We start from the raw sequence: 23709 nt of genomic DNA on the forward strand, positions 1-23709 counted from the left end.
AGCTGTATATACCCAGGCCTCCAAGTAGTTTTGTCTACGAATGTATATGTCTTAGTCGGCGGTGCGTCACTAAACCGATAAGTAGTCGGAGATTGATCTTGATTTAACCGAACTATCTATTGATGTGATGGATTCAAGCCCCGCTCACTTCTATGCCAAGCTCCGATTAGACTCCTAGTAGGATAGCCTCAAGGTTCTCGGGCCAACTACCACCTCAACTATAAGTCTATAACTAACATCCGAGACACGAGAACGATACCGACATGTCGTCCGAGAGCATACTCCAAGATCGGGAAGCCAAAGACGGTCATGCATTACCAGTGGGTGCTGTTCAAGTTGTTCGCGTACATATGCTTCCGACAGAATTTACTAGCTTGTCGAAACTCGCTAACTGAGCCGTGGAATTTTGCAGGACGATCGAAATGACAATACGGAAGCTGCACCCGACATCGAGGCTTGGAGCTTTCCCTCTCCCGAGGTGAGTATGGATTTTGATCATATGCTAGCACTGGCTCGCATTCAGTTCTCCGAGCTGTATATCTGGAATCGCTCGCCGCTGTGAGATGCATGGGGCAGCCAGATGGATGTCAGGTCGAGATAATGGAGAAAGCATTGAGTGAGCGTTCTCCTGATGCGAAGATCGAGTCTCCTTGGGTCATGATATACTCGTTGCGCAGCATCATATCTAACAGGTCCCTCAGGCTATCCGAGAGGAACTATCAAAAGAGTTCACGGATGAGCAAAAGGAGAAGGTGTGGACGGAGGCTGCTGAAGCCGTGAAGGCGTCTTATGACCAGCTCCTGGCTCGGTGGAAGGAAGAGATGGACACTCTCCTTGTATATGTGAGTGGCAATTCCGTCGAACAACTAGCACGTCTAATTGACCAACGTCTAGGCCGGTGTCTCTTCCGCCGTGTTGACCGCATTCAACGTCGAATCTTATCATCTTCTCCAACCGGACCCTTCGGATCCAACGCTGGCGGTGCTGCAACAGATCTCCGCTCAACTCAATGGCTACACATTTTCTCCGCCATTTCTGAACTCAACCCATGCCGCTACGTCCGTCGACCTTACTCAAGCACAATTCTATGCCCCTGCCTCCGCAGTCTGGCTGAACGTCTTATGGTTTTCCAGCCTCGTGTTCAGCTTTGGTTCTGCGTTACTGGTCCTCTTCGTCAAGCAGTGGATCAACGAAGCGAAGGTTGACGGAACTTCTCGTCAGAGCGCGCGGCTGCGGCAATACCGTCTGAACGGGTTAGTCAAGTGGCGCGTCGGCACGATCGTCATCATTCCCCCCATCCTGCTGCAACTCGCCTCTGTACTCTTCCTCTCCGGCTTACTAGTCCTTCTCTGGACGTTACACAGCACGGTGGCTGCAGTCGTCTCGCTATTAGTCGCCTCCTTCTTCACATTCTTCCTCGGCGTCACCATCCTACCAGTCTTCAAGGGCGACTGCTCCTATCGGTCCCCTGCGTCCGTCGCCATGTATGTGGTTCTCACATGCATACGCAACATGGTCCTGTGGGTTATCCGCCGGGTCTGTAGGGAGATATATAGGCTGGTCGCAAGATGGATCCATGTCGGCCAGGCCCAGTTGGATCGGCTGGGGGATTTCGCACTCAGGGGCTACGCCGACATCCCCACCTGGCGTGGTCGAGACCTGAATATGATTCGTGAGCATCATAGCTCCCTTGACCGCGCGATAGTCACGTCGGCATACTCCACCACCGCCGATGGGAAGTTCCTATCCTCTATGCCCGTGATCTTCACCGACTTGGACACCGACGACGTCGTCATGTGCTTTGAAGATCTAGGCAGGTTCATGGATGGAGAATGGGGGCACCTTCCGGCAATTGTTTTGGATGACGTCCCGATCCCGCTGCCCATGTGTGCCTTGTATGGCCTCCGACATCTGCTCGCCAGGTCCGGGAAGGTTGGCGATGAGTGGCTCAATGATATTCACGTCATCCTCCACCACTACTTCATGGGAGGGACTGTTACTGCGCACATGGCCGAGCTTGCCTGCAAGACGATGTGCCAGCTTGCTGTCGAGGACCGTCAATACCGCCATATTGCTGTTAAGCGCCGTCAATATCGACGTGTGTTTGGCCTCACGTGCGCCACACTGAAGTTGTTATATGACCAGGAGGGATTCGGCCATACATATGACACCTTATCGCATGGTGAGTGCTTATGTGATCTCTTGGTGGGCTGTAGCTAACCATTCACTATATCGCGTTACCAAGTACGAGCCATGTATGAGGTGGAGATGGCCGCTTGGGATCCGTCCCAAGGTTTCATTTCATTCAGAGATACAACCCTGGCTGTCTCGATGCTTGTCCACTGCATCCGAGCAACGATCTCCGGCCGCTCTCAGCTCTCGCCTGTTCAGGCTGATGTGATGCTCGCATGGGGCAAGGAACAACTTTCCCGCCTGCATCAATGGTTGCGCGATCTGTCGTGGACTGGGCTGCACAAGGGCTGCCTTTCCCTTTCTGGACACACTGCTCAGGTATTGGCCTTTCGGCATATCGCATCCCACTTACTTGTCACGAATGTCATAGACCCACTTACTGCGTTAGGCTCGATGCAAGGCGGACGTGAGCTGGTATCGAAGGAGCTTAGTGTTACCATTAAGCATGCGTGGCTCCGTGCCTGCCTTGCATATCCCGATTTTGCTCCCAGGGATGCGACATATGTTTGGTCCTCTGGGCTAGACCAGATTGATTCGCGTCTCGCAGAGCAACTTGACCATGAATTACCTCTAGACTCCTCGGTTCCGCATGCAACTTAGATGTGTAGCACAGAGTAATCTTCATAGTATCGCGTCCGTAGCATGTCAATGGAATCTCTGAATCGTGTATGACATACGATAATTTGTGCGGCTACGGAAGACATGTCAATAGGTCCCGAACGAGCCGAAGGCGATTCTCTGGTGAGCCAACCTCTTCTGGAATAAACCTCGGAAGACGACGCGTGGTCGAGTTGCTCGACGGCGTCAGCGAGGGTGGGTGATCGTGGGGCTCGCGCGGCACTGTAGTCCCTGCCCAAAGCGCGCCCCTCTTTCTCAAGTCGGACTTCCTGACTCTCAGTTGATCTTCCTATCGAAGTAGTAGGAGTTATCATCTGATCGTGATGAACATCCTCAGCGAACCTACTCACCAAACGTTTCACAGTTCACCGAACTCCAGGCAGAAGATCTTCCGCTCATGTAGCTTGGGCAAGCATCTCCTGGCGTGTGCGCGGAGAAGCTCTTCCTCCTCCCTATCCTCCGAGTCGGCAAGTACATGGAAGACGACCTCCTCGAGAGTGCCGAATGGCTCGCGCGAGAGGATTCGATCGAACTCTTCGATTGTGTCATCATCGAGATACAGCGGAGCCTCCACGTCTCCGCGATACTTCGACGTGTAGACTGGGTTGATCATGATAGACCGCATCCTCTTCGACGAGACGTCCTTCAACACTGAAGCCACACCTCTCCAGTAGCCTTGGTACCCGTATGACTTCAGGGACAGGTGCTCGAGAGCAACGAGCCCCGACAAAGGCAAGTGGTCTGTGAGCCAGTCCCAAAAAGCATCAGTGGCCAACAGCTAGGCGAGATGCATAATCATACGTACCCGCGACTTGAAGGTATACCGTCAAGCTCGTGACAGACCGCCCAACACGACCCACGAATGCGACTGCAATTTCCCGAAGCGATCCTGTAGGAGGTATGCCAAAGGACAACTCTCTAACAGCCGATCCACCCAGCGCAACTGTGATCCACCTGAGTAGCGTCTGGGTGCACTGCGGCGGGTCCTCGTCATCATAGTCGATGCGAAGAGCATGCAGCTCTGGCCAACACGCGCGTGAACGGGGCGCCGTGTGCAGGTGCATGAGTTGCTGTGGGACCGTGGGCCATCTGAGCCTCCAGATCGCGAGGGCGGAGAGCCGTGGTAACGCAGTGAGCAGGCGTCGGACATCGGTAAAGGAAGCGAACCGACAAGAGTGGAGGGTCAAGGATGTGATGGTGCCGAAATGCGCCAGGAGCAGAGGCCACTTGACGGAAGGTCGCTGTTGGGTCCAATCCATGGAGGTGACGTGCAATTCTCGCAACCCCGGGAGCTTTCCCGCAAACTCGACGAGAGAGAGACGACCGCCGGAACTGAGGCTGTGTTCCCTGTCGTCGGTGATGCAGAGGCTGCGAGCGGAGGTTAGGTACTGGCCCATGTGCTCCGAATGTAGGACCCTCTCGACTAGCAGGGCATAACTGCGCCCGTTCGTGATGCGAATGTCTTTGAATAGGTTGGCCCTGCTCGCCGGTAGCCAGTCCCGACAGACAAGTGCACATCTGGTGAGTGTGTGGGGATCGTCCACAGCTGAGATGATGGCGTCCGTGATTTCTGGGGGGATGTGAGGGGGCATGGTCTGTACCCAACGTATGAGTTACATCCGTCATAGTCAACTGATATTTGCCTGATGCACCTTCAGATTGCGAGAGCTAGCGGGCTCCGACATGGGAGGTGTTGGACGAGGAGAAAGTTGTACGGTGCATGGTACGGGAGGTGGCAGATGTCGAGTCCTATGTGACAGCAGTCGGTCCGAGAAACGTCGTGGTACGGCACTGGCTGTCCATCTTTCCATCGTGGCACGTCCATCTACCATGTACGACAGATCGCGTGCGCTCGGTCGGCGCTCTACAGTCTAAGCATGTCAGGCCAGACCTGGAAGTGCTGGCATTGCGAGCAATGCAGATACGGACCGTTAAATCCGCATCCTGGCTCTATAGATCATTGTTGGTCGAGAGATAGACATTGAGAGCGTCAGCGTACAAACGTGAACTCACGCAGCTCTCGATCACAGACATATGCGTGACAGAACCAGCCACAGTACTACTCACACCTCCAGGCGCAGATATGTCTGAGGACCGACTGCTGGATCTGAACATCCAACTCCGCACATACGCAGGAGCCCTCAGTCAGCCTGAATCAGGTGTTCAGCAGAGCCCCGGACCGACAGCCCTAATCGCGCACGTCGAAACATTACACGCCTCTGCAAAACCGTGTCGATCAGAGTAGGCACATTACGTCTTCGCACACGGCGGCGTACCTGTGGGAGACCAGCCCATATGCGGCTTGACAGAAGGGCCGCAACATTGATCGAGGGTGCCAACTTGCACGGCAGGACGCACACGAGGCTGCCGTAAGGCTCGCAAGTCCTGCGCCTGAAGCGGGAGCTTGCTCTCAGCCTGCAGGGCTAGAGCGGTTCGGAAAGGGCTCAGGAAGGCATGTGCTCACCACTCATGAGCAACTCAGGTTCGACCTCCTGCGGTTGGCGAGCTTGTGAAGGGTATGTAGGGTCTTGAAGCGGCCGTGCGTTATGGTCGTGGAGGACCGCTTGGGGATGGGGATGCTTGCGGCTCGGTCTTGAGCTTGGGCTGGGAGTACCACAAAAAGCAAGTTGAAGCCGTGACAGCGTGGTCTTCGGCAGTGCAGGGAAATTCAAGTGTCTGAGGCGAATGTACGAGAAAGGAAAGAGGAGGCTCAGAGGTATGAACTCACTTCAATCAGGGCTCCTCGCATGTAATCCCGCAGTATCTGGCTGCGAGACACGGAGTGACAATCCGTTATGACAGACGAGACGCGTAACGGCAAGGTATGACATGGACGCCTCCGGGACATCGCAGCAAATGAGAAATCATACTAAGGATTTAGCGAGCGGAAGAACATACCAGCTCTGGGTTGTACAAAGCCTTCTTGACGAGGAGACGACGGTTGAGTGAGGTATGCGCATGCGAGGCATTCTCGCATTTCCTTCCTCCTCCATCCTATGTCCCATGGCTCGAGCAAACCAGTGATACTTCTCGTGCAACATTACGTTCGATGTGCTCACCATGTTCCTGCATTGGCGTGCGACGCTACGCCGGTGCGGCCACGACATTCAAATTTTTCAACGCGGGTCGCCGGGCCCGACACGTTCTGTCTTAACACTTCTGAGAGACGGTGCTCATGAATGCATTTCAAGCCGCTGGTGACGTGCACGACGACATTGGGCAATGATGAGAATCAGATTCGAATGGGGGTGGTGGTGGTCAAGCCACTCCGGCCGAGACGCGCTCGACGGCGGATGAGAGTCCTGGGCGCTTCGCATCCCTCCGTTTCGACCCACCACCGGGTTCCTCTTTCAAGTTCCTCCCCTCGTCAGTGGATGTCGTCGCCAGCTAGGTCTCAAGCCTTCTCTCTCGGCTCGCCGTATATCGGAGAGGATACCCATTGCATTATCTCTGGCGTAGAGCCAATTCAAGCGCATATACCCGGTCTACCTTCAAGTTGCAGGCATACGAGTTGAATGGTTTGCATGCTTTGTGGTGAGTGTGTGTATGCTATATATTCTTGATCTTCCATTGTCAGCAAAATATGTCAATACCCGCGCATTGAACAAGCTGCGGGTCTCCGTATCCGACTGGGGTGTATTGTGACGGTATGGACGGTACATAGCGTAAGGTACGCACCATCGCTCGCGTCCTCCTTCATCCCAACTACTAACTAACCACCTCGTCCTTTGTCACAGGCAGGTACCAACCGTTGGTCATCATGGTTCCTCCCCGCCGCTTCCGACGCCCACGATCGTGCGGATGTGAGGTTCGCTCGGGAGCTCCTTTGTGTCCCGCGTTGCGATCATTTCCGGCGACAATCTACAAACGATGTTCCTCCTCGCATGGTGATCGACCGATCGAACAGCCTTGGTACCAGTGCTGGTTTGTAAGTAGGGATAGGCAACTCCTGAGGGTGCCGGCTCCGAACCGGTCGCTTCCGTCGGTGCGTCATCCCGAGCTTGTGCTGTATATCGCGGGGTAGCTGAGGTCCGGTCCACCTCCAGGAGCCCCGAGCCAATGCGCGCTGCGCAAGCACACCTCAGAGGAACGTCGGGAAGAGTAGGGAAGACGGCCGTTACATGGAAAGACAAGCTCAAGAGCCGAACGGACTGAGTTGTTTTTCGACTTAAGTAAGTGCGCAGACTTCCGAGCCTTCTTAGTACAATCAAATGAAGTTCAGCTGTTGAATGCTGCGTGCATGGTCCGTGCCCCATCGTGTCAATTGCCCGTTGGTCCGCGTTTGACGGGACCTTGACCGACGGTCACGGGTGGCGACCCCGACTGCTCGAGGCCGCGTCCGACGGTTATCTCAGCAAGCTCCTCTGGGGGTTTACTGTGTACATATGCTTCCGCTCGGTTCCGCTCAACAGGTGTCAACGCTAGCGTTCCGAGGGCACCTTCCTGGAAGAAGATTGTGTGTTCCGTTTTGTATGCGCATCGCGCGACTGCGCGGATGCGCTGGCCAGCTGGCGAACATGTTAGCCACCCGTACTTGGTCTCCATTTTCCCCTGCTCTGCCTCGAAGCGGGAGACTCGACACCGATCGCACCGATCAGCCCACCGCCGGCCACAATCTCAATAGTTTCAACCGCGACCTCGGGACAGCCTCCGAAGCTTCTTCGCCGTTAGACTATAGCTAGCGCGAATCGCCTTCGCCAGCCCACGCCCTAACTGCGCGCATGACCCCGTATTGTATCATCCGCTCCCGTCCCTGGCTTCTTTGGCTCTTCGCGTGAGTCCGCCAAAGTAGTCGGTGGGGCGTTCATTAGCTCGAGTCCCCATGCGGGTGGCGGGAACCTCCGAGATTGTAGCACGCGAGGCCTCAGGTGGTTTCTTTCTTGGAGCGCTCTGCGGCCTTCGTCGCCGTCGGTACTGGTCACAAGGGGGCGAGACTGGGCGAGAGACGAAACCCCGCGATGGCACTGCTCCATTCCAGCTCGGATTTTCTCGAACGGTCGGGAGGCACGAGCCGACGCCACGCCCACGCGAGCACTTGATGGTGTAACGTGTTCAATAAATCGCGGCGTGGGCCCATCTCCGACGCGCTGGTACGCGCAGCGAGGTCGTTATCGCAATGACGTAGGTTGCGTGCCTGCAGGCCGCTGCTGCCTCCCGTGCACCGGTCTCCCCTCCCAGCTTCGGCTTCGCAAGGTTCATATGCTGGGTCAGCTGCTCGCTGCTCTGCGCTTCGAAGACTCGCGCACTCTGTAGCTTGTTTGGCACAAGAAATATGTACTGACAGCGACGGTTGTCCCAGGTTCCAGGAAACCGGCCTAGGAGACAGGAGACGGGAGACGTGGCTTTCGATCGTGCTCGATGGAACATATGATCAACACCGATCTCGCCGACGGAGCCAAGTCGAGCCGTGGCGTACTGCGTCCGCCATACACACAGTAGTTGCCACAATCCTGCCACCACCGATATGGATATGTGGGGCTGCGGGAGCTCGGGGAGCGGATGCTTCGTGGATCGTTTCGACTGGCGGATGCAGATGACCTCCCTAGTGTGCACGCGCAGGTGCCAGGCGGTGGGTGGATTATGGTGGAAAAGGTGTGGCTAAACTCCTTATCGGATGCTTCTGCGAAAGGGGACGGGATTGGCAAACACATACATACGCGCAGGTGTCAGTCAGGCGTTGCGGCACGACGGGGGTCACCTGGACAGCAGCCCATCGACGACGAACCGCTCCAAGCAGCTAAGTCGAAGTAAGTCGAACTCTGACTGCGCACGCGGCACGCCCCACTGTTAGCATTGAACCTTGCACTAAGTAGAGTTTGAGATAAGCGGATAAGCGGGACAGAGTTTCGGTGTTACATGCATATTGGTCCTCGAGACTCGGCCGAGTGCACTATGAACTTTGAAGTGGCTGAGTGAGGCGCTTCGAGATGGCTAGATCATCACGGGCTGGACGAGATGAGGGTTAACGTTCATGAACTAACAAGATCGCATGATCGTCGTAAGTATGTACTTACATGAAAAGGTGTTCGCCGGCCAACACCGTCATCGTGCATCCATCACACACTGGCAGGGATAACTCTTCACAGTACGATTACATTGGCATATGCGGGCTAGCCATGGCGCACGACAACATCACGATTGAACTGTACTCGAGTACACGAGTCGACAATGGACATCAAACCTCTGGATCCAACACCTGGCACGGTGCACCATCGTCCACCTTCTGCCACTCTCACACCCACTCCCATCTCCCACTCGACACCCACTCCCACTCCCACTCCCAGCGGGGTTACCGAGTTGGGAGCGAAGATCCCGCCACGAGGACAGGGAATCCGAAGGCGCAGTTCCGGGGTCGCGGAGCGCATGCACAGCTCGATCGAGGACTCAGGAGGGGAAGCCGCGGGCGTGACCGAGTGTGCAAGGCTAGTCCAGGCCCGTCGCGTGCGACGTGCAGCCAGGAAAGGATATGAGCTATGTATCTGTCTCGGTGCTCGATGCACTTCGTTCCTGGATAGGTGGATAGGTGGACGGGCGGACTCTGAAGCGAGCACGAGTACCGTTAACAGGCATTGGTGACTGTGACTGCAGCGCCCCGCTGAGAAGACGCAGAACTTCGAGAGGCAGAGCTGGGGACACGACGCGTCCACATATAGCATATACCGTATACGTGCGGGCACCGCTGCAGGGCGATGCTCCCCGTCGACGTCGCCCGCCAATTTGAGGTATTCGATTGCAAGTCGCCGCGGCGCCGGTCACTGGCACTGTTCTGCGAACCTTTCCTGTCCTTCCTTGTCCGCCGCGGTGCGCCCGGCTTAACAGAGAACAGAGGCGGTGTAACTTGAAGCCTGAAGTACGAGTCGTGCCAGCGCTGCCAGGTTCATAGCCTGAGACGAGTAACCCCGCGTCTGATCCATCGTCCCGCGTCCCGCGTCCGGCTTCGCTTCCGCACCCCCTGGGGCCTGGGCACTGGTAGGCGTTGGATATCTGGACTTCATCTGCATCTGGATATCCATTTGTCGCTCGAGCCGCAGATGCCAATACTTAGATGGATGGATGGATGGATACATACCCCAGCTACTCGGCAGATCGTCCGAGGAACGTTAACGCGACCTGTGCCTATGTGGATGACGAGTAGATCAGTGCCAGTGGGGGACTCTGGGGGGAAGCACAGAAGAGGAAGAGGAAGAAGAAGAAGAAGAAGAAGAGGGAGAACCGGGAGGAACAAAGGAGAGGGAAGTCCTTGATGAGGCCATCAGGCCCTAGAAGCTGCGTACTGGATACTGGACGTGTATCTGATCTTCTCCTCTCGTTCGGAATCGTAGGTTCTGAGTTCGCCGCTCGCTCTTGTTGGACGTGGACGCGGACGCTGACGCTCGATACTGGAGGCCCGCCCGTCTGCCTGCATAGCACGGGGGTTTGTTCCGGAACGCCACTGTGCGCGCTGACAGTGATAGATTGAACTCGTACTTGCGATGAGGCGGCACGATGCATGCAGAGCTTGTTCCGAGTTTCGTGTTTCGTTTCGAGTGTCAAGTGGCAGGTATCGAGGAGCGACCCGGGAGGCTCGTCCCGGATCCGGATGCTACTATGTACGTACATAGCTGGAAGTTGGCATGCTCCGAGGGAACGAAAGATGCCGATTGACGAGCGTCGATGCGCCTAGACACCAAGACACCAAGACACCGCAAAACCGCAAAACCGCGAAACCGCACCGCACCGCGCGCGAGACGGTCTTTACTCCGAGTGAGACTGGCAGGTCCTAGGGTTCCCGGCAGGATCCGTTGCGTATCGTATCGTATCGCTCGACGAAGCGACGTGGCACTAGACCGATCGACCTGCGAGAGGGGTAGCGGTAGCGGGGTAGCTTCAGCCTGCATCCGTCATGCACGCAGCACGCAGCACGGATTTGCGTGTAACGGGGGGTGTACGCAGTTCGGTATACACGCCTTGTTGTCTCGGGTTCGATCGTGATCAGAGGGGGGCCCGGGAGAGGGTGGGGAGGGTAGGGGGTTGGGACAATTGGATCGATGATGCTGGTCCGGCGCAGACACCAGGTCTGTGCGCGTGCGCTGTGCAGGCTCGACGTTGCTAGGAGGCCGCCCTGGACACCCAAATCAGAAGAGACCGACTCTCAGCGTTCAACAGCCTCCGAGCGCGTTACATACCGTACGAGGTTGTTTGGCAGGGAAGGCATAGGGCGAGGGCCACGAAGGCTGCGCGCGTCCAACTTCTATGTCATCATCAGCGCATCCTGCCGTCGTCCCATTCTCTCATCTTCCCATTCCCCCATCTGGACACATGGAATTCACTCCGTTCTCACAGCACTTACGGCGCACCAGCCAACCGCGGCCCATCGCCATTTGCCATTGTCAACTGTGCAGCGCGGGAGCGCGGGCGACGCTTCCGATTCCGACTGCGAGGAGCAACTCCAAGGGAGCAAGGGAGCAACTTAGCAAGGGAAGGGGTGGGGGGCTAGGTCTCTATCAGAGCCCCCCGGGCTTCTAGGGTCCCAAGACCTCCCAAGACCCGCACAAGCTATTGAGTTGCCAGGCTCCAGTCAGTCCAGTCGCCGGACGAGCCGGACGACGGGTGCTTCGCGAAGCCCGTGGGGGTGGTCAGGCGGACAGGGCGATTTGATAGCGAGAAGCAGGGGTGGGATCTCGGACGCAGTCTCTGGATATCAGGGCACGCACTCACCCGGGCTGGGGCTGGGGCTGGCCTTGGTCGCGAGGAGGGGAAGCTCGCGGTGCGATGGGCACGGTTACCAAATCGCAAGGCCTGAGGAGCGAGATGGGTGCTGTGGTCGTGTGCCGCATGCGGATACAATGAGGCGGGAGGCGCCCGCGATGGAGATGCGTTGGCTTCTGTGCTATTGTCACGCCCAGGTTCTTGTTTCCTAGAGTGACAGTGCGCCGTTGTGGCGACGGTTGTGTACAATCGTGTTGCGTGCGCGGGTGCGGATGCAGATGAAGGGAGACAATGAGGGAGCGCCTGCCTTGTTGCGAGTTGGGATCTTCGTGTCTTCGTGTCTTCCTCCTGTCGCGCGTTGTAAGGGGAAGGAGAAGAGAAGGAGTGGCATTGTCATTGTCACTGATCATTGTGTGTGCTTCGATCGTACAGGGGAGTACAGGGGCGGTAGGGACTAAGCGGACGCAAGGAGTTCGCACTTCGCGAGAGGCGAATCGGAGGTGCGGGCTCATGCTGAGGACAGTGACACGATCGACTGGCGATTCTCAAGACGCCGCAGGCAGGAACGCGAGCTGGTAACATCAAAGATCCTCCGAGCTGCCTCGCGCGTCGCCCAGGACCCAGCCCGCGAGTCGTTGCTGTACAGAGCGCTACAGCCACCACGGACTGAGATCTAGGAGAGCGTGATGCATGATAGGCGTTTGTGCAGATTGTTGTGAGTCTCTTGACGGCTGCACAGCGTCTGGCTGCGAGAGATCACTCCGGCGGGGAGATACGAGGATGTACGCACGGTAATGGTCAGTTGATGGGGAGGCGAGGTGGGATGACGCACGGGGAACAACACCTCGTTGATCTGAATCCCATGCCTGCAGGGCTGAGTGACGACAAATTTGATTGACCGTCGGACGCGGGATGTCGAGCATCGAGCGACGGTGTCATGGTGCGTGTCGAGATCCGAGGGACGATGGACCGTGCATCCGACTGCAAGCCGGGGTACGATGCGCAGGCCAGGAAGCCGCGTTGGTTGCGGATGGTGGAGAGAGCCGGACAGCGATAGCAGAGATGGACGGAAAGGGCAGGTTGGGCAGTCCGAGGTCGAGGGAGTTCGGAGGATCGGACAGTCGGAGGCGAGGCGAGGGAGACGCACGCTGGCTGTGCATGGGTCGAACCTGCAGCGGGAGAGAAGGACGGAACGGGGGTGGTAGGGAATCGAGGGTGTCGTGTTTAGGCTGGTGGCGAGTGGGAAACCACCCGACTGGTACCCGTTCGCGGCTGCCTCGTGGCTCGCGCGGACGTCCTCTGTGCGGAGAAAGCAGAACAGACTGATGGAGACGGCCCAGCCTCGACGCCCAACATCAATCTCGCCTGCTTTGTCAGGCCCTCGCGGAGTGTGACCTCACTTTATCCCGTTATGGACCCCGAGCGGGCGCTGCGTAGGCCCATCCGCCGGTCTCCGCTGGGGTTAAGTCCAAGCACTCTTTGTCGACAGAGAAAGCGTGCCAAGGACGCAGATAACCACACGGTGGCCGCTTTGTCCGCCGAGTGGGCCATAGGAGGGAAGAATGTGGCCCGGGTAGGGATGAGCTGGCAGAGTGACACGGCTGTCCACAGCGTCACGGCAGCCAAACAGAGGACAACAGGGCCCCCTATTGATGGATCTCCGAATCTGCCCGCGGTGGGGAGGGTGAAGCGGAGTTCGAAGCTTATCCGTGGCACAGGCGGTGAAAAGAGGGAGGCTGCCGGGGAACGCATATACGAACCTCCCTCATTCTGCCCGCCTCGTTTTCCATTGTCCCCTCCGTCGCCGCGCCTCCCAACCTGCCGCCGACACGCCCCCCGTCATAACCCCCGCCGACATCCTCCCAAATGATCGTTGTACAGAAACCGCCATCCATGAACATGTTCTCCTCCCCCGCGTTCCGCCCTGCCCACGCCCGTCACCCCTCGGCTCCCGTCGTTGTCCGCCCTTCGCACACACCAGGCGTCTTCAACATCGCAAAGCCTGTTCAGTCCGCCCCGAGGCCCCAGCACACACAGGCTCAGGCCCGTGCTCCTCGTGTGTCGCCCAAGAGCAAGCCTCAACAGCGTTCTCCGCAGCTCGCGCAAGCGCAGGCTGCCTCCGTTGAGAGGACCAAGGCTCCGACCTCGTCCCCCTCAAAGGTCGAGCAGTCGACGACGTCCCCCGAGAAGTCTACTCGCGGTCGTAAGCAGCACAAGCAGTCCAAGGACGCAGGTCGCAGGTTAGCCCCCTTCGTATCTCTTGTTTAGCGCCCACATCCTCACCACCCCTCCTCGATAACCAAAGGACCTCCGTATCCCCTTCCGATGTCGTCGCGCGGCGGCACGCACACCAACCTTCTCCCCCGCCCGCCAGGATACCCTCGCCACAGAAGGCGGCCCTTGCTCCTCGAGCTCAGGTCTCTCGAGTGAAGCCCGAGGATCTGACCTCTTCGACCGACCCTTTCACCGACGCCGTTGATGCAACCAAGACTAGCGGAAACTCTTTCGCGCCCCCGAAGCTTGCCACCCAGCCCTCGGGCAAGCTTGCTCGCCGCCGCCAGGCGACCACCCAGCTGTTGGACTCCCCGACGCCCAAGGTCGGCTCCCGTCGCAAGCCTGCTAAGGCCGGCAACGGCGAGAGGACTGCTCTCCCTCAGTCTGCTTTCAACGTCGCTGCCCGCCCGCTTCCTCGCCGGGCTAGCACCGATTTGACGTTGACTCGTTGGGACTCCTTCCCGATTTGCGATGACTCGTCCGAGTACGGCGACGGGACCGACACCCCTCCCACTACACCCATCCGGGAGGTCGCATCGGTCCCACCTAAGGCTGTCGCAGGGGCTACCTGGCAACAGGAGAGCCTTTTCTTCGACAACGTTCCGCACACTGCCCCGTTGTCGTCGACTTACGGCTTCCCTCCCGCTCTCCCTGCGCCTTCCACGCCTACTCCTGCTCAGCGCCGTCGCAACCACCAGCGCGTCCCCAGCGAGGGCATGTTCGCCATGTCGTCCGATGAGAGCTCTCCTTCCTCGTCTGTTGTCGACCTCACCGAGCAGCTCCGTCGCCGCAGCCCCGTAGCCATTCCTCGCCAGCGCTGCTTCACGTCCCCCGCTGGGTCGCCGGCGTACGACGTCGCTCCAGTGCAGCAGTTTGCGTCGGCATCCGCTCCCTCGGCGGTTGGTGGTTACTTCGCGGGTTCGGTCTTCCAAAACTCGCCAAGCCCGGACGATCTTCCCGTTCCCTCGTTTGCGTTGTAATTGTATCATAACCCCTTAGAATTCGTCAAGTGTAGAGGTAAGTCCTTTCTACCCTTGCATCGTACGGATCTGACGTCGTCATCCATGCTTAGCCCGGGCAATTGGTCCCTAGACGCTGTTCTTGTATCGCTGATTCTGCTTAATACTGCGCATTCACGAAGCCCTGCGTCGATCGCTTAATGTCATCCTATCCGCCACTCTAGTCCACCCACATCCTACCCGCCGTCGACCTCGCTTTTCGATACCCATCTGGTGTCGACACCTGCGCGGGTCTATCGTTATTTCCTGGTATCATTATTCTTTCGACGTTGTCTTCGCACCACGGCATCAGTATCAGCGACATCTGGGCTTCCGGTTTTCTCGGGCTCTACACTCATCGACTTCCACCACGGCATTTTCTTCGGTATATCGGCTACATCGAACAGGACATCCTCGCGCTCTACCCCTCCCTACCCAACATAGATACCCCGCCTATTGCTGGGTCAGCAGTCGGCGCTGGCATTCATACCCCATCGTCGGCCGCATGAGATCTCCTTCGTCCGTGACATCCGTCGCGTTCGAGGTGGTCGCCCATCCGATCCTTCCCCTGTATATCTTATCCCCACTCTCTCCGGCCTCTTCTCGATCTCAACTTGTGTCATTACATCTCGGCTCACGTGCATGCTGTCGCATCTCATCCGCATCGCATTTTCCCCACTTCCCTCCTCCGCCATCTGCTCTACCCGGCCGGTCGTCGTCTTAGGCCGCCCCCGGCGTTGTACAAACAGAAGATATAGACGAGCCAGAAGAAAACCGAATATCAAGGCTGCAGCAAAACAACCTCGACTATATGGTCGGCTGGAGGGCCGATCCGCATATTTATCTCCCTCCCCCCGGCTCGCATCGGCGGGACGATCTTCAGTGGGTTCTGCCCGGGGGGGCTAGTATCTCTGTGTTCCCTTCTCTTGGCTGGTGTTCGCCCCACGTGTGTTCTTGGGTTTTGGGACTCTTGGTCGTGTTTATTACTTCCCTTTCTCCCGTATCGTACTGTAGTATGACGCCTTTTTTTTTCTCCGGCGTCAGAGATATGTCCCCATTGTGTTTCTCTTCATCCCACCATTCACGTCCTCATGCCCTTTAGTTGTCTTCGACATCTTCCCCTTCCCCCTGCACGATCTTCATGCATCCTTCTTACCTTTTTGGCGCGTGTTGCCGCACAGTGTATCAATATCACATCCTCGCCCTCATCGCCAACATTTTCTCCGTTCGCATTTTGTGCACTAGTATTTACTACGACTAATGTCTATCTGCGGGCCTCCCGTGGTTACGGCTGGTCGTTTCTACCGTATACGTATATCTGCTCGCCGTATTGTCTATTATCATCGACTCCCCTGGCCCCCTTTCCTCTATACTCCTCCTTCCGTTCCGTTCAACACCTCATTGTGGCATAGTGGATATCTGGGGCCGGTGTATGTTGTTGGCTTTGCTCGTAAGTGCTGCGTCTTGACGTGTACCGCAACCTCGGCTGACATCGATCGCGCTGCAGCTTCGTCTTGTGTCTATACTTGAACGCATACCCAACCAACTGCATCCCCCCTATATCCCTATCCCGTTACCCCCCAGGACTCCCGCCTTTCCATACCGCCTTCCTCGGCGACTGGACTTGTACATATTCGGCGGTTCCTGGGCTCCTCCTTGTCGCTATCCCTCTCTGTCCCCGGCCAGCTTCGTCGCTCCGCCGGACGACGGTCTACTCACACCCTCCCTTCCGACGCTCGTTGCCCGATCTGTCTATTTGTCTCATATCTCCCGTCGACAAGATAGAAATGTGAATTCCAAGTGTCATATCAATGCCTCGTCACCATCCATCCTGGCTTTCCTCTATTCGTCACCGTCTCGCTCTGTACTTGGGCCGCATCGCTTCATCTCGTTTCTTCAAGATCAATAATCCATCGTCAAGCACCCGCATCACTGTACCATTCATCCTCGTTGTCCACATCCGCATTGTACCACTACGACCCGCATCCTCGCATTGTACAACAACGCATCCCCTCGTCTTCTCTCTTTTACTCCACTCCCAAAACTTCCGCGTTGCTCGTCCACTCTGCGCGCGGATGTATCACTACCGGCGTTGTTCACGCCGTCCCATCTATGCCCATCTATATGCATCGTTTCTCCCCTTTTCCCTATGCGACACGAATCCCGTACGCGACATGCGGGTGTCCACGGATCAGCAAGTTGTGCGGTGGTCGCGGTGGCGGCGACGATTATGCGGACGTGCGATGGTGCGATGGTGCCGACGGAGCAGAGGAGCTGGGAAGACGCGGATGGCAGCATTGGGGCGTCGTCGTTCGGAAGTGCGAGAGGAGTGTGGGTTGTAGATTGTGTATGATTGTGTTCCACGCGGCGGTGTGGTGTGGCGTGGTGTTTCCCCTGCATCCGGACTACGCAGACTCGGACTTGGACTCGTCGACTCGGTTCCTCGGACTCGTTGCTGCTTTCTCCAGAGTCTCTCGTCTCCGGGTGCGCCCGCCTGCCGCGACGGTGGTGGTGGTAGTGGTGTGTTGCTGTTCCGTGCTATATGATACGATTTACTACTATACGAATACGCGTACGACTCGATATTAGGACTGCGCGCCTTAGTGTGTGTTTACTGTCCCCCCTTCTCCTTCCCCTTCCCCTTCCCCCGTATTTCCCAACCCCCCTTCAGTCATGTCTAGTCTAGGCTCTGTCAAGCTATGTATGGACGAACGGTCGAATATGATTGCTTTAGGATGTTATAACTCCGCGTGCGTCTTGGAACGACACTTGGACACCGGTGGCGTAGAGTCGAGCGCTTTGGCGCTGAGACATATGTGAGCGCCTAGGTGCACTTGTACCACAACCACAACCACTACGACCGGAGACCATCGACCTCCGTAAACCGCCACCGTCCGCAACAGTCGTCGGCGCGGGCTCCTCTGGAGGAGTTAAGGTAGGGTCGTGACCAAGGTGAGTGGTTGGGTCACTTTACATACTATGTGGGTAGTGTGTGGCGGCCCGGGGAGAGGTGGTTACGGCTGCCCCGCCGCCAGGTTCGGCCGTCTCGGTGCAGTATGTTCGCTGATGCTCTATGCTCTATATAGGCACCACGATGGGTCGTGTGTGGTTGCGGGTTCGCGATATGGTGGGTATAGGTCCGTCAAGCAGACACAGACCAGCTCGCTGCCCTCGAGTACAACCGGGGACCCGACCTTCATCCGGAGGTGGTTCCGGCTCGCCGATGGTCGGGCTCGAGAGGTGAGCGCGAAGGTGAGCTTGGAGAGCAGGAGGTGGAGGATGGCTGCTGCTGGGGGTGGAGTTGGTGAGGTGGTTTGCGGGAGGAAAGGTGGGTGTGGCGCGAGGTGAGTGCACGGTACGGTGGTTGTGACTTGTGTGGCGAGGTAGGTCACGAATGCGCGCTGATTAGCCTTGAGTAGTTGACGGGCCATGGTGGAGTCTGGACGTGCTCGTCGTACTTCTACGGTCATGTACGGCCGCCACCGAGGAACAGACAGAGACCGAAGACGGTCGTATTCTTGGTGACTGGATCTCTTGCATCGTCTCGCCTTCGGACTCTCTCGCTGGCTAGGGAGAGGGTGAGCACGACGTCCTCAGGCACATCTGTCCTGCATCGTACTCGTGCGTGCACGATGAACTCGGACTATCGGTGGACTCACTCTTGGAATATGTACTTGCTCGACGGACTCAAACTCGGATGCGTAGCTATCAACGGGCGTACACCCTCCAAGGGACATCGGAACAGATACGAGAGTCTACCTTCGCCCTTCCGGGCCCTCTTTTTGCGAGGTTTCGCTGAACTTTGGATGCTCGGCGAGCAGGAAGAGCAAGCCTCATCGAATGTTCGTTCGACGTGATGTCCGTGGCTGCGACTCGCGAGGATGGGTGTGCCGCGAGGAGAGTGCGTCCTAACATGGGAGCTATAGCATCATCGCGAGAAGGTAGGTGTCCTGCATTAGAGCAGATGGCGGATGCTCAGGGCAGGCGTTAGAACGGCGCTGCCTCGTAGAACCGTTACATTCTAGCGACACTATAATCATCGGCGAACAGCAGTCACGGCTCTAGTAATCGAATCTGAGGTTGGCGATCGCTGTCCGATAGTCTGCGAGTGATCTTGGCTATAGTGGAAGTACGCTTTGAAAGCACAGATTAGCACTGCATAGCGATCAAATTGGCTTGAAACACCTCGCAACTCACCTTGCGAAGTTGCAGACTCTCATCTTGCAACTCTTGTCGCTATCTCGGGTATATCATTCTGGAAGTAGTCTCTGCGCGAGGTGTCGGCCTTGGATGGCACTTCGTTAGCAAGTCAGCCACTCTTAGGGATCGATTGCTGAAGGTCTCCGTCGTCCGGAGGACGTGGCTTCCAGATCGTAACACTGCCATCGTGCATCCCTGTGGCGAACATGAGAGCCTCGGAGCTGGTATTCCAGGCAACACATCGAATGTCGTTGTTCATAAATCGCGGAGGGATGTAGTGGAGGAGTCTCGGGGTATCGCGGTCCCATATGTAGACGTCACCGGCTTGGATTGAGTCAATGGACAGCTGCACGACGAACGATGACCGAACTTGCCTGTCGCAGTGCAGAGAACGAGCATGTCATCTTTACCGCCAAAACAGCTAACACCCGAGAACTTTGTATGCCCTCTTGGTATGAACGTGTGCCGGAGAACTAGTTGCGCAGAAGGATTGTTCGAAGACTCTGGAGAGGCCCGTTCGATACTCCACAGCTGAGGTGGCGTCTGCAAAATAACAATATGAGATATGAGAGAAAACTGAATGTGGTGAATGCAGACCTCATCGCTGTAGTTGATCAGAGCGTGTTGTCCGCTCTTATCCAAGGACACATTGCGTATGTCCTCCAGAATTGGCACTCGACTAGCATTTCGTCAGCTTCAGCGATAAGGTGAGTAACAATGCAACGTACTGCTCGACCCGCTTGTGGATCATGCTGTACACTTGCGACAAGCTAAAAGTTAGAACGACGTGTATCGACTGCTTGACTACTTGACTGACGTATGATCTGTTTTTCTACTCTGGCATGGTTGCTCGGATGCGGATCCTCCGGAGAGTCCTGCCGTACGCCTATGCAAAGAAGATGGAGAAAGACGCTCATGGAGGCGTCTCGAAGGAGGAGGCCGTCGAAGCGGTACAGCTCGCGAACATCGCCGTCGAGGAACTGCAAACGTATCAGCATTGAGGCTCTGCGGACGGCTGCCCCGCTTAGACTCACTATTTCATACACGCTGCTTCCTTCGACTGATAGGAAGGCTTGCGCAAAGTTGAGCCGTCGATCATGTGTTGATTAAGGGAACTTCAAGTTACTTACATTGACCATCATGATGTGGTAACCAGCTTATGGTTTGCATGCTCGTGGGTCGTTCGATGATTTGCTTATGATCGCCCCGCTGAAGCGAGATGACCATTGGTAAGTTTCAGGATCAATCTTCCATCCGACAACCTCAACTCACGATTCTCCAAACCTTGACGATGTTTCCAGACCTAGATAGGAGCATGTCGCTTTTTGGAGACCTGAGAGTAAAACTCGTCAATACTAGTCATTAACATGGGAGGGAAACGCAGGTTACCAAGAGACTTGGCTTGGGGCAATTCCAGTTTGGTGTTCGAGCTTGCGATGAACTTCGTGGGTCTCCTGATAGCAAACACATGAGCACAGACGGACGCTGCGGAAGCTGTGCAGACTCACTCCAATCCGGTATATCACCGATGTCTTATCCGCACTGCGAAGAATACATAAGTGTAGAGATCGAACAATGAAGAAACTTACACACCTTGAGCTCGCTAGGAACCGGCCATCGGGAGAGAACTGCAAATGTTTGACCATGGAAGTATGGGATGTGAACGAATGTGCGGAATGCAGGGTCAACAGCTGCGCATGCATCGCCGTCTTCACCTGGTCGCCTGAAGGTACCAACGCCTTGTCTCGGAGGGGATCTGACGACAGCGTATCCTGCCTCGGCGTAGGATAATGACGGCGCAGCAGAGGTGACATCGGACGCTTGAAGCGAAGGCTCACCCCAGGAGAATCTGTGAGTGGAACCACACTGGGCAACCATCCATTCGTGTCATTGGGCGCTGGCGTGCCCACTGGAGTGGTCGCTATCCTGTGAGCGTTTCCATCCCAGAAAGCCCTCCGAGGTAGGGGTGACGCAACTATGGGTAGAGAGGACCGAAGTTCACTTTCATCACGTACGAGATTGGACTCGACGTCGGCAGTACCAGTATTCCTGGGTTCGCGGGCGGAATTGGCGGAGCCAGTCGAGCGGTGTGCCGAAGCGGGCGCGGAGATGTTGGGCTGCATGCACATGGTAGCCTTAAAGATGACCTTGAAGGTCGTACGAGCCTTTTGGATCAATTTGGACGTGAACCAACTCACACCCTCAGACAAGACGTCCGAGAGCCATTTCGTGCCGTGGTATTTTGAGAAGGTCCGGTGTTCGAATGCGAACCATATCGTGACAAACGCTAGCCCGAATGTGCTGACAGCGGAGAAGGCGGTTGTGAGTATGCAAGTGAATGCTGCCTGAGGTCATACCCTTAGCGACTTCAAACGGGTTGGACAGATAAGACTAACCTGTCCCGAAGAATACGCGAATAACACTAAGCCGAGCGTAAAACACAGCACAGATGCTACGAGGAAAACAAGCGACGCCTGGTTGATCCACGTTCGTACCAACCACGGGAGGCGATGCCTGGGCGAACGGCTTTCCGTAAAGACATCAAATCAATGTGCGCTGTACGCGAGATGTTGTGATTGTGTACTCACTACATCGCTTGTTTCCAGGTGACCGCGAGCCAGCTATTCGCCGCAGCACCAATGCTGAATACCAGAGAGGTGAACCAGCAGGCGTTCACGGCGTCAGTCAGGACAACGCTCTTCACGTCAGTCCGAGTGTACGAGAACTGCAGAGTAGTAGCCGTCACGGCGGAGAGGATGGCGGCTACGGTACTCATGTTCAGAAGGTTCTGACTAGCATGCCTCTGCGCGAGGAGGATGGTAGGTACGCCTGAAATACAAGGGTGGTATGGCATCGGCCCATTAGCGCAGTATACGCGACGGTGGCCCAGCACACCAACCTGTCTTTGTGAAGAATGCCAATGTCGACGCAACCTGGCAAAACTGTTCACCTAGTTGTGAACTAATGGAGTGCAGGTACCTCCGGACAAAAGGAGTCCGGAACTGTCCTACGGGTGAGGGTTATACGGACACGGTCTTGCCCCAGGACGCAAGAAATTGCGCATACCTTTGTATGTTCTAAGGCACGACGCCCAGTACTACGAAGCGAGACTGGGTCAGACAGCACTGGCAGGTAGGGCAGAAGAACCGCATACCTTTAGGTCGTCATCGAGAAGCGATATTGCAGCATTGAGACGGTCATCTACGGACTCCGGGAAGTCGTTTGTATACTCCAGAAGGGTGTTGAAATCTCGCGCGAGATATACGAGTTGATCCGGGAAGTCCTCTGGGCCAAGAGTGTCCACGGCTGGGAGAATGTCATTGAGCCACGGTGCCCGTCGATACCAACTTTTGTCACGTTTGGATGTCGTCGGCCTCTTTTCAATCTCAGGAGCGTCCCTCAAAGTGATCGAAGGGTAAAGCTGTGCCGCGTTCTCTCTGAAGAGGCGGAGGATACCAGAAAGCCGCATACGAAGATTATGCGCCGAAGATAGGATGCCGACGGAGCTGCCAAGTTGACGGGTGGCACCAGCGAAGTTCCGTAGCTGCAGCAGAATCATGACCATGCACCACCAAATTAGACAACCCACTGGTACGCACCTCTTTGTCGAGATCCATCACCTTCCTGTTCGACGGTCAGATCTGCCCAACTACTGCATGACATCGACGCACTTCTGGAACTCCCGAAATACTGCATATTGAAGCTGCTCATCAACAGTGCCTGTCAATGGTCATCTCGGGCGGAAGCTCAGAATAGATTCGATCCGGACCTACCCAAATCATGGTCGTCCCTGAGATCAAGCTTCGGAATTGGCATAGCCTCATCCTGTCCCAGCTCTCCAACGCCGTCTTGCGCAAGTTCTTGACTGACATCCTCGATGAAGTCAAGGATCTTGTTTAGAGTCTGCCGACGTCTCAGTCTGCGGGTGCCATTGGTTGGTCCGTCAAGGCCTGCTCCGGGCGTGCCGATTGTCTGTTCGTCTGAATCTTGATGAGTGGAATGACGAAGAGCGACCAGAAGGCACATACCCCGATACGATTCATTGACTATGTCTCTGGTGGACATCTCGAGTGTGGTCTCTTGCTCTTTGGGCTGGAGAATTGGCAGGGTGGATGGGGTCGAGGTGAGAGTCGCTTGGGGAGCAAAGTTTTGGAGAAGTGTTTCTAAATGCACTTCTCGTTCTCACAGCATTGCGCATGAGGTGGTTCATCACGCTTCGCGACCACCCGTCCAACTAACTCCTCACGTGTGCGTCTCGCCCAGGCTTCACCTGCGGAGTATGGTCAACGTTTGATATAAGTCTCGCCTCTGTACTCGTCGAAGTTGGCATCCGAGTATGGAAGAGGCAACAGTATAGTTTCAGCCTCCAATTAGGTCGTGACCCGTAGGATGTCTTCAAAATCAATAAGCCGGCGCAAGACCGCCCGGACTTAGGGCTGCCACACACATGGTGGAACGGTGCCTAGGCCAAGACAAAGTTCACACCCGCATATCATCTGTGTGTGGCGATGTCAGCATTGCTTCGCGATGAAGAAGACGGGGATAGCTCCAACCTCCAATCATGCCGGCGTACCTCCGGTCCCGGACGTTCTCGCATCGCAGAGAGGTGCAAAAATACTAACAACTATAGGTACATGACATGAGACTGATTCATGTGGGCGGAGCGGATGAATGCAAAAGGAACTATGTACCAAACCCCCTCAAAAGCCCGTAAAGTCCAATAAATACGAGTATGAGT

At 56.2% G+C, this 23709-nt stretch overlaps 9 protein-coding genes across 9 annotated transcripts; 4 read left to right on the forward strand and 5 right to left on the reverse strand.

Moving 5' to 3' along the window:
• The first annotated feature begins 240 nt into the window (after positions 1–240).
• On the forward strand, positions 241–2878 carry L226DRAFT_494309 (uncharacterized protein). The gene is made up of 5 exons (XM_067677480.1): positions 241–344; positions 413–478; positions 702–842; positions 895–2182; positions 2246–2878. Exons 1-5 carry the CDS (start codon positions 264–266, stop codon positions 2791–2793), a joined length of 2124 nt encoding a protein of 707 aa, XP_067530047.1. The 5' UTR covers positions 241–263; the 3' UTR covers positions 2794–2878.
• Positions 2879–3169: 291 nt separating this feature from the next.
• Positions 3170–4403, reverse strand: L226DRAFT_526628 (uncharacterized protein; the record flags this gene model as incomplete). The annotated part of the gene is made up of 2 exons (XM_067679065.1): positions 3170–3552; positions 3617–4403. The coding sequence occupies 2 exons, from the start codon at positions 4401–4403 to the stop codon at positions 3170–3172; spliced, it is 1170 nt and encodes a 389-aa protein (XP_067530048.1).
• A 4274-nt stretch (positions 4404–8677) lies between these two features.
• On the reverse strand, positions 8678–9697 carry L226DRAFT_275601 (uncharacterized protein). The gene is made up of 2 exons (XM_067673514.1): positions 8826–9697; positions 8678–8757 (listed from the first exon to the last, which is right to left on the reverse strand). Exon 1 carries the CDS (start codon positions 9465–9467, stop codon positions 8922–8924), a length of 546 nt encoding a protein of 181 aa, XP_067530049.1. The 5' UTR covers positions 9468–9697; the 3' UTR covers positions 8678–8757; positions 8826–8921.
• Positions 9698–10551, reverse strand: L226DRAFT_275600 (uncharacterized protein). Its single transcript, XM_067673513.1, has one exon. It carries the CDS (start codon positions 10408–10410, stop codon positions 9928–9930), a length of 483 nt encoding a protein of 160 aa, XP_067530050.1. The 5' UTR covers positions 10411–10551; the 3' UTR covers positions 9698–9927.
• A 684-nt stretch (positions 10552–11235) lies between these two features.
• On the reverse strand, positions 11236–12211 carry L226DRAFT_275591 (uncharacterized protein). Its single transcript, XM_067673512.1, has one exon. It carries the CDS (start codon positions 12009–12011, stop codon positions 11505–11507), a length of 507 nt encoding a protein of 168 aa, XP_067530051.1. The 5' UTR covers positions 12012–12211; the 3' UTR covers positions 11236–11504.
• A 1181-nt stretch (positions 12212–13392) lies between these two features.
• Positions 13393–14753, forward strand: L226DRAFT_575631 (uncharacterized protein; the record flags this gene model as incomplete). The annotated part of the gene is made up of 2 exons (XM_067685227.1): positions 13393–13739; positions 13805–14753. 2 exons carry the CDS (start codon positions 13393–13395, stop codon positions 14751–14753), a joined length of 1296 nt encoding a protein of 431 aa, XP_067530052.1.
• Positions 14754–15770: 1017 nt separating this feature from the next.
• On the forward strand, positions 15771–16411 carry L226DRAFT_275647 (uncharacterized protein). Its single transcript, XM_067673515.1, has 2 exons — positions 15771–16221; positions 16279–16411. The coding sequence occupies exon 1, from the start codon at positions 15863–15865 to the stop codon at positions 16181–16183; it is 321 nt and encodes a 106-aa protein (XP_067530053.1). The 5' UTR covers positions 15771–15862; the 3' UTR covers positions 16184–16221; positions 16279–16411.
• On the forward strand, positions 16226–17278 carry L226DRAFT_275675 (uncharacterized protein). The gene has a single exon (XM_067673516.1). The coding sequence runs from the start codon at positions 16583–16585 to the stop codon at positions 17111–17113; it is 531 nt and encodes a 176-aa protein (XP_067530054.1). The 5' UTR covers positions 16226–16582; the 3' UTR covers positions 17114–17278.
• Positions 17279–18889: 1611 nt separating this feature from the next.
• Positions 18890–23355, reverse strand: L226DRAFT_275691 (WD40 repeat-like protein). The gene is made up of 21 exons (XM_067673517.1): positions 23000–23355; positions 22745–22951; positions 22643–22691; positions 22571–22595; positions 22126–22515; positions 22038–22068; positions 21871–21978; positions 21560–21800; positions 21368–21497; positions 20565–21316; positions 20480–20513; positions 20361–20425; positions 20244–20304; positions 20102–20180; positions 20006–20043; positions 19789–19951; positions 19700–19730; positions 19569–19650; positions 19346–19514; positions 18969–19295; positions 18890–18905 (listed from the first exon to the last, which is right to left on the reverse strand). The coding sequence occupies exons 1-20, from the start codon at positions 23034–23036 to the stop codon at positions 19081–19083; spliced, it is 2907 nt and encodes a 968-aa protein (XP_067530055.1). The 5' UTR covers positions 23037–23355; the 3' UTR covers positions 18890–18905; positions 18969–19080.
• Between the last annotated feature and the right edge of the window lie 354 nt (positions 23356–23709).

This window comes from Lentinus tigrinus, assembly GCF_003813185.1.
Source record: "Lentinus tigrinus ALCF2SS1-7 unplaced genomic scaffold L226scaffold_47, whole genome shotgun sequence".
In the NCBI taxonomy this organism is placed as follows: Eukaryota; Fungi; Basidiomycota; class Agaricomycetes; order Polyporales; family Polyporaceae; genus Lentinus; species Lentinus tigrinus.